The following is an 8,530-nucleotide window of genomic DNA, read 5'->3' on the forward strand; positions in this document are numbered from 1 at the left end:
CCTGATTGCATGCCGATCACTAGCTCACGAAAATTTTCGTCCAAAGATCATTTTAGTTTCTTTCCTCTTGTTTTTTTCCTTTCTTTTCTCCTTTTTTTGGTTTTCTCTTTATTCTTTGCTAGTGATCAATGATTGGCGAAGCCCGGGACGGGCTGGGCGAGAGTCGCTCTCGCCAGCCCTCGCCCACCAGCTGTTTGCGAGAGATGGCCTCACCCAGGCAAAGTCAATCTCGCCTCGGCAAGGCAACCCTTGCCTTGGGGCGAAGTTGCCCTCAAAAGCCACAGGCGAGGGCCGGCTTTGCTTAGGTGAGGGTCTCGCCGGTCACCCCTCGCCCAGGCGAAGCCCTGTTGTTGACAAGGGTGGCCCTGTCAGATTGGGTGAGGGTGACCCTCGCTCAGCCCTTCCTCCCAAGCTTTGCTGGCCACCGATATAGAATAAAGAGAAAGCCAGAAAAAAGAAAAAAAGAAAGCAAAAAGAGAAAAATTCAAAAAATGTTAAAAGACAAAATGAGGGCTCTTCATTGAAACAAATATATCCACTTCATATCCTTATTTAAGAAAATGATGGCACTTCAGATTTTCATTTGACACAAAGTCTACTTTAGGCCCTCATTTGAGAAAATGATGACACTTCGGATCTTTATTTAAAATTTTCCCTAAATAAATCCATCCCATTTTTCATGCCCTCGATCATTCTATTGCATTTTACGGTCCATTCGTTTCACGAAAAATGTGATGTTTGTAGAAAATATTTTATTGGAAAATGATAATATTTTTATGGTGTTTGTCTGAAACTTGAAAAATAACTGAAAAATATTTTCTATTGTTTGGTATAGAAAATCGGATTTGATTTTCTTCCGTGCACTCTTTTTAATTTATTTTCTTTTAAAAAATCTAATTTTTAATTGTTTTTTATTTTATTTCTTTTCCTTTCTTCTTTGGCTACCTGTCGGCCGTCATCGTGGCTGGCAACCGGCCGAAAAAGAAGGAAAACCAATTAAAAAATGATTAAAAATGAATTTTGTTTTTAAAAAGAAAAGAAAAAATAAAAATAATTACAATGGGTGCACGGAGGAGAATGTGCTTGGTTTGGGTGAAAGAAAGTGGAGGAAAATTGATTTCCTATTTTTAAAAAGAAGAAATCATTTTTCTCACTTTTGAAAGTATTTTTTTATTGACAGAAAATGTTTTCCTTAACTCATTTATTTTCCGTGAATCGAATACTGAAAAATCCGTAAAGTATTTTCTTGGAAGTTGTTTACTGCGAAATGAAAGGAGCCTTAAAGTGGTAACCCCAAATTTATTTACCTTCCTTCTTTTTGTTCTTTTTCTATTTTTATTTAGAATTTAATTGTCATAATTAAACATTTCACACGTTTTGTGTTTGCTTAATATGGTTATCTCGTGTATATTAAATGCATTATGTTTTCTTTTTATTTTTAGATTTTACTTCCGGAAAATAAGTTTTGTCGAAAAAACGATTTCCAAGAAATCTAATTCTTTTTATGTTGTCGAAAAAATTTATGGGTTCATTGTCAAGTAGAATCTATAGATTAACATTGACAATTTTGTAAAAAAATCTTACATTCATAAACTTTTATTTTGTTGTGCATATCACCATCAAGGGTTAATACCACGAAAAACCTCAAACTAGTACATCTGTGATAATTTTACCCAAAATTAATTTTTTGACCACCAAAAACCCCAAACTGGTACACTTGTGATAAATTTACCCTCGATTTGTTTCCGTTAAATTTTACTATCAAATTGCTTTGTTAAATGACACGCAACAGTTAACTGATATACCAGTTTTATGTTTTACCCTTCATTTGTCACAGGTGTACCAGTTTGTGATTTTTTTGTGGTATTAATTCAATTTAACAGAAACTAACGGAGGGTGAATTTGTCACAAATATACCAGTTTTGGGTTTTTAGTTATCAAAATATTAGTTTTGGGTAAATTTGTCACAAGTGTACCAGTTTGGGGTTTTTCGTGGTATTAACCCCACCATCAAATCCTCTCTTATCATTATATATATTTTTTCGAAAATACTACATGGATGAAATTAATTTGTCAATCCAAAAATGATGAGATTTCACTCACATTTAAAAACATTTATTTTTTAAAATGTTGCAATTTAATTACATTTCATCTTTCAGCTCACATTGGAGAATATAACTATAATTTTATTTTATAAATTCTATATAGAGGTTTTTCTTGTTTCATCGACCATCCCATTATATGTATATGTGTATAAAAGATAGTTGATAAGAAAGAGTTTGATAGTGATACACATAACAAATGTGAAAGTTTTTAAATAAATAATTGCGTTAAAAAAGTATCTATGTTCAAAAATTTCTAGAATCTACTTGTCAATTAATCCAAAAATTTGTTAGACAAATCGAAAAAAATTAAGTTTCTTGAAAATCAACAAAACTTATTTATACATAAGTAAAATCTAACAATAAATTGAAACATAGTACCTTTAGTATACATATGATACCCACAAAGAAAAGAAAACAAAACATGTGAAATCTTAATTATGGAAACTACATCCTAAATGGAAATAGAAAACTATAAAAAGAAGGAAAGTAAATAAGTTTAGGCCACCACTTTAAATTGCAATTGAATGATTGATAGTAATTTTGTCTTTTTGGTGAAAATTTGGTTTATTTAATCATATAAGGAGTGAAAATAGCGCCGCCCTATATTTTATAGACCGGTTTTTTAACAAATGTTTTTCTTTATACTTAAATTTCCATTAAAAGAAATGTTATGACTTGAAAATAAGTAGATGTTAATGTTATCTATGATATTTTCCACAATGTTATTTATGATTATCGAGCACGTAATTTATAAGATTTTCGTTTTAATTATTCAAGTAATTAGACACAATATGCATCTATATACTACAAAGTTATTTTCTTTGGGTTAACGGAAGCTTGGTAAGTAGCAATGAGGTGGAAGATGAAATGAGTAAATTGCATATTGTTTAATACCGTGCCACAAATTGTTCACATGTTATATTTCTTTTGAAATAATAGTTATATTACTGAAAGTTAGATTCGGTTCTCGAGTTAACTCCGAAATCAACCGTTTAGTTTCCAATTTTTAAATTCGAGAATTGACTCTGACGAGGAATTGTCTAACATGTTGATGCACTCTAAAAGATTTTGTATGGCCACTGCCAACTTTTATGAAAGCTTAAGTTGATTTCCTTTATTATTCAAATATTTAAACACTATCTTTCTCTCATAGTAGGTTGGACTTTGTTTCAAAATGAGAGCGTAGAAATAGATAACACAGGAGATAAATAAAGGGTCTCGAAAAAATCAAATCGTGCTCGGGATACCAGTTCTGCTCACGGCTTACACACCTTTGCCTTTTTTTAATTTTATTTTCGCAGATTCTTGTCAAGAATATTATCGACCCTTATAAAAAAGCAAAAATCTTCAAAAAAATATATAAAATCTATGTTCATATAGATTCCTAAAAGTGAAGGCTAAGACAAGATAAGCATAACAGCGAAACAGAAAAGTTATGGGATAGCAATGAAGCAAAGGAGGTTAAGGGCGCGAATGATAATCATTCTGCTCCAGAAATCAAATTCTTGCCAGAAATTGATTTCCGGAATTCTTTCCAGAAATTGATTTTTGGAGGAGAAATTTGTTTGATAAAACATGACTAATTCTGCTCCAGAAATTGATTTCTGGAACAGAAATCTGTTTTGATTTGTTGATTTTTTTTTGCACTTAAAAAAATTTAAATTTCACTCAAAGTGGGTGACCACAGGTATTCTAAGCCATTCTGTGAAGTTTTAAAATGTTTTATTTTTTGATTTTTTTGGACACTTCAAAAAATTGAAATTTCATTCAAAGTGGGTGGCCAAAGGTGCAGCCATTTTGTGAAGTTTTGAAATTTTTGATTTATTTATTTTTTAGGACACCTAAAAAAATTTAAATTTCACTCAAGGGTGGCTGCATGTGTTCTAAGCCATTCTGTGAAGTTTTAAATTTTTTGATTTTTTTTTATATTTTTTGAAAAAAATTCACCAAATTTCCTATTTTCCCGAAATTTGACTTTTTTTATTTTCAGGAATTTTTTATGAATTTTTCTGGAATTTTTCAATTTTTATGCATTTTCTGAAAAAAAATTAGTGAGATCTCAAAATGTGTTGTAAAGGCCACGAAAAAGAGAGAAAATAGGGAAAATGCATTCTGGAAGAGAGAAGCTACAAAAAGTAGCTTCTCTTTTTCTTGCCCAAAACTCATTTTGGAATCAAGAATGCATTCTGGAATCAAGTACTTTTAACAAACGTATTTTTATTCCAGAATGCAAAAATTGCTCCAGAATGCATTCCGAAAATTTTTTAACAAACGCATTTCTGTTCCGGAATGCATTCTGGAGCAGAATTTCTAGTCCAGAATAGATTTCATGCGCACCCTATGAGCTAAGAACAAAGACAATTAATGAAAATTAGTGAGTTTCCTATTTTGCCCTCAAAACCTTACTGCCGAGAAACAAGAAGCAACTTTTTTTTACTTCTTGTTTCTCTTCCAAAACTGTTTCTCGGCACAAATTTTTGCAAAAATGTGCCAAGGAACAAAAAATTTACCAAACGCATTTCTGTTCTCAAATTATTTCTAGGAACAAAAGAACAAAAATTTTCACTATTTGGCACGTTACCAAACGGGGCCTAAAAATCCAATTTTACCTCTCTTTAAATAGTATAAACCTACATCTGCACTGCGGTCGCTCTCTTCCCGTCGCGACGACTCCTCCCCTCGCTCTCCCCTCGCTCGACTGCGGTCCTCGCTGGACTGCTCTGGTCCTTCGCTCGCTCGACTGCTCGTTCTCTGCAGGTTCAATCTCTCTTACCCCTCTCTCTTTCTCTCTCTCTTTCTCCGGTGGATGGGCAATGTGATGTTTGAGCTGAGAAGTAACCCGAGCCCTCTGCTCCTTTTTCGTCGTTGCTTGTTGTTTTTGCTGCAATGATTGAGTTTTCGGTGGTGGAGGAACTGGGTCGGGAAAAAAAAGTGGATTCTAGGTTCTTATATTAAACAGTGTGCGAAGCTTGAGTGATAATGGGATTGACATGATTATGATGAGAAAATTGGGGGTTTATGGGGTGGTTATCGTTACTCTGTATCTTGAATTGGGTTTTTGTCAAATATGATGACCCAAGGCATATGGCCAAATCCTCTCGAACTAGAACTGTACAAATTTCTGGGTACATGCCAGTTTTCGGGTTTTCAGTGACGAGTGAATTGGGTTCCTATACAAATTACAATTTCCTTGCTGGGGAAAAATCTAATTGGTGAATGAGAGGGCATGTACATTTTCTGGCTTTATTGAGGCTGAAGGTTAGTGATGATGAGCCTTGGTTTACAGTTTGTGTTGATGGTGGCAGTGAGAGAGTGATAAGTAGGTAGTCGAAATCATTTGTTATTTTTACACAGTAGAAATGAAAGGTTAGTGATGATGAGTGTTTTATGTTCTAATATTGAAACAACAGCTTCTTGAAGTGAATAATGCGAATGAGTCAGTTGTTTAATGACTGAGACTCACAGCACGGTTTATTAAACCGTCTTTGCATTTCCCTAAAGCCCTTTATGCTAAACTCTTTTACATTTCCGCAAAGCCCCTTGAAAAAGCTGAACTGAACCAAACGCATCCTCTATCTGTTTGCGTGTTTTTTATCAGTGATTATTGTGTTGGGGTCAGCTTTCTATGGGCATTCTGACATGACTCTGTCTTTATTGTTTTACAGACAGCAGCAAGAATGGCGTCTTCATTCGTGAGACGACGCCCAATGCTCAATTCTCTCTTCTCCTTGAGGTCCCTCTCTTGGAACGATTCCGTCACCGCCCATTTGGCTGCCAGTCGCCGCCGAAACCTAGACCTCTCGAAAGCCCTGAGCACATACGCTATGCCGAATGAATATCCACCTCCTCCTGTTCCACAGCAATCGCCTCCTCCGCCATATGATTTTAGGGCTTTCAATCGGAACCCAGATGAAGGGATGCAACAAAATCAATACTCTCACCCTCAGAACAGAGAGACCAATACTAGTAGTGGTCAATGGAGCTCACCGCCACCGCCACCGCCACCGCAAGGGAGTGCTCAGTTTGGTTACCAGAGCCAGAGGCAGAGTCAGCCCAATGCAGGATACCCTAGTCAGAGTCAGAATTATCCAGGCCGCGGATACTCTAATCCTGCTTCAGTTCATTCGCAGCAGCAAAGCCCTGAACAGTGGAATAAGCAAGTTCCAGGACAGGGTTATCCTCAGCAGCAGAATCCTAGTCAGTTGAATACCCAGAACCAGAGCTATGGTCAGTATCAGAGCCCAACTCTGGTGAACACCCCGAACCAGAACTATCAGGAACAGCCCAGAAGCCCTAATCAGTGGAACAACCAAAATCAAGGGTATCCGCAACCAAAAAATCTCTACCAGTGGGCCCCGCAGAACCCAAGTACTAATCAATGGAACCATCAGCAAACAACTGTAGTGCGTGGGACGGAGAATCAGGCGATGGAAGCTCCTGCTCCGGGGCCTTCAATTGCTGATCTGAGACAGTTGTGCCAAGGTGGGAAAGTTAAAGAAGCTATAGAGTTGATGAATGAGGGGGTTAAAGCCGATGCTGACTGCTTCAGTTGGTTGTTCGATTCGTGTGGGAAGTCCAAGTCTCTTGAGAATGCAAAGAAGGTGCATGATTACTTTTTGCAGTCAACGTGTAGAGGTGATCTTCAGATGAAGAACAAGGTGCTTGAAATGTATGGGAAGTGTGGCAGTATGATCGATGCTCGGAGAGTTTTCGATCACATGCTTGATAAGAACATTGATTCGTGGCATTTGATGATAAATGGGTATGCCTATAATGGTTTAGGGGACGATGGGTTGGAGTTGTATGAGCAGATGAGGAAGTTGGGATTGAAGCCAAATGAACAGACTTTCCTTGCAGTTCTGTCAGCATGTGCCAGTATAGGGGCCGTGGAAGAAGGTTTTATACATTTTGAGTCGATGCAGAGTGATTATGGGATTAAGCCTGGGATTGAGCATTATTTAGGGGTTATTGATGTTCTCTGTCAACCTGGGCATCTTACAGAAGCTGTGGAGTATGTTGAAAAGCTACCATTTGAGCCCACATTGGAGGTTTGGGAGGCATTGAAGAATTACGCACGGATCCATGGCGATCTTGATCTTGAAGACCATGTTGAGGAGTTGATGATGGCTATTGATCCTTCAGTCGCTACTGCTAATAAAATTCCTACACCGCCACCCAAGAGGCGCTCTGTGATCAACATGCTTGAGGGGAAAAACAGAATCAGTGAGTTCAAAAATCCTACTCTTTACAAGGACGACGAGAAGTATAAGAGTGGGAAGGAAGGGGGTTATGTGCCGGACACAAGATATGTACTTCATGACATTGATCAAGAGGCAAAGGAGCAAGCCTTGCTCTATCACAGTGAGCGACTCGCAATAGCTTATGGACTTATCAGCACTCCTGCAAGGACGCCTCTTAGAATCATTAAGAACCTTCGGATATGCGGTGACTGTCATAATGCGATAAAGATTATGTCCAAGATTGTGGGTAGGGAACTAATCGTTAGAGACAACAAAAGGTTTCATCACTTCAAGGATGGCAAATGCTCTTGTGGAGATTATTGGTGATCCCTTCTTGTTTATTTGTACTCGTTCCGCATGTACCTAATGAGAATTGTCTTGCTCTAGGCAGTTGGCAAAAGATACCGAGAAGTATGGCTTTTAGTGATGGGATTGAAGCGATGCTCCCAATTGTATTGGTGAATGTTCCTTTGAGTCATAATGTATTCTCATCAGTTACCAAAGTTTTGATTGTCCTCTTTTCCAGTTGCCAGCTTTCATGTTTTACCCGTGTCTAGTTCTTCAGTTTCTGGTTTGCACTGATGTGCAGAGTTAGCCTCCTTTTGCCCTTTTAAGATAAAGAATTGGTTGCTGATATATTCAACGGCAGATGATGCTCGGGACTTGGCTTTTGTTCATTTCTTGTGTGCTTGGACTGTACTCCTTATTCACATTTACTTGCCAAAATGCTGATATAGTATAGGATGTACATGTATCTTTTGGTCATCATCAAGGCTCTCGTAACCAGGGTCTTCCTTGGATCCTTATTGTTTGGTTTGAAGGGTCACCTTCAGAATTCATGAGTCTAATTGCTGAGGAACGCCTGAAAGGTCACTCGAAGGATTCATCTTCCACTGCATCTGGGGAGTCAAGCGGGCCAGACAAATCATCTTTGTGGTCTAAAGACATGCCCGGCTCTTGTGCTACAATGACCTTCAATTTTATTTATGATAGGAGCATTTTAGCTGTTTTGTAGGATTTGCATGTAAACGGAGAATAGATATTTGAGAAACTGTGCTGTATTAAGGTTCGTTGTACATAGTATTCCGGCTTGGTTAGGTATTCAAGTTGCCCTTTCTATTTCGTAACTTCTGCGCTTCTTTTCTTCAACGGGCTTCGTTTGTGAGCACAGTCGCGACAAGCTAT

The 8,530-nt window shown here is 37.4% G+C and overlaps 1 protein-coding gene across 1 annotated transcript; it reads left to right on the plus strand.

Moving 5' to 3' along the window:
- Window positions 1-4,741: 4,741 nt before the first annotated feature.
- LOC115674062 (pentatricopeptide repeat-containing protein At2g15690, mitochondrial-like) lies at window positions 4,742-8,007 on the plus strand. Its single transcript, XM_030596384.2, has 2 exons — window positions 4,742-4,862; window positions 5,771-8,007. The coding sequence occupies exon 2, from the start codon at window positions 5,783-5,785 to the stop codon at window positions 7,670-7,672; it is 1,890 nt and encodes a 629-aa protein (XP_030452244.1). The 5' UTR covers window positions 4,742-4,862; window positions 5,771-5,782; the 3' UTR covers window positions 7,673-8,007.
- Window positions 8,008-8,530: the final 523 nt, after the last annotated feature.

The sequence above is a fragment of the Syzygium oleosum genome, unplaced genomic scaffold (genome assembly GCF_021117445.2).
Source record: "Syzygium oleosum isolate NSW1041296 unplaced genomic scaffold, Sole_v2.1 Sole_v2.19, whole genome shotgun sequence".
Classification (NCBI taxonomy): domain Eukaryota; kingdom Viridiplantae; phylum Streptophyta; class Magnoliopsida; order Myrtales; family Myrtaceae; genus Syzygium; species Syzygium oleosum.

Excerpts from the sequence above, each read along its gene's own strand:
- LOC115674062 (XM_030596384.2), top strand. The coding sequence starts at position 5,783 with ATGGCGTCTTCATTCGTGAGACGACGCCCAATGCTCAATTCTCTCTTC.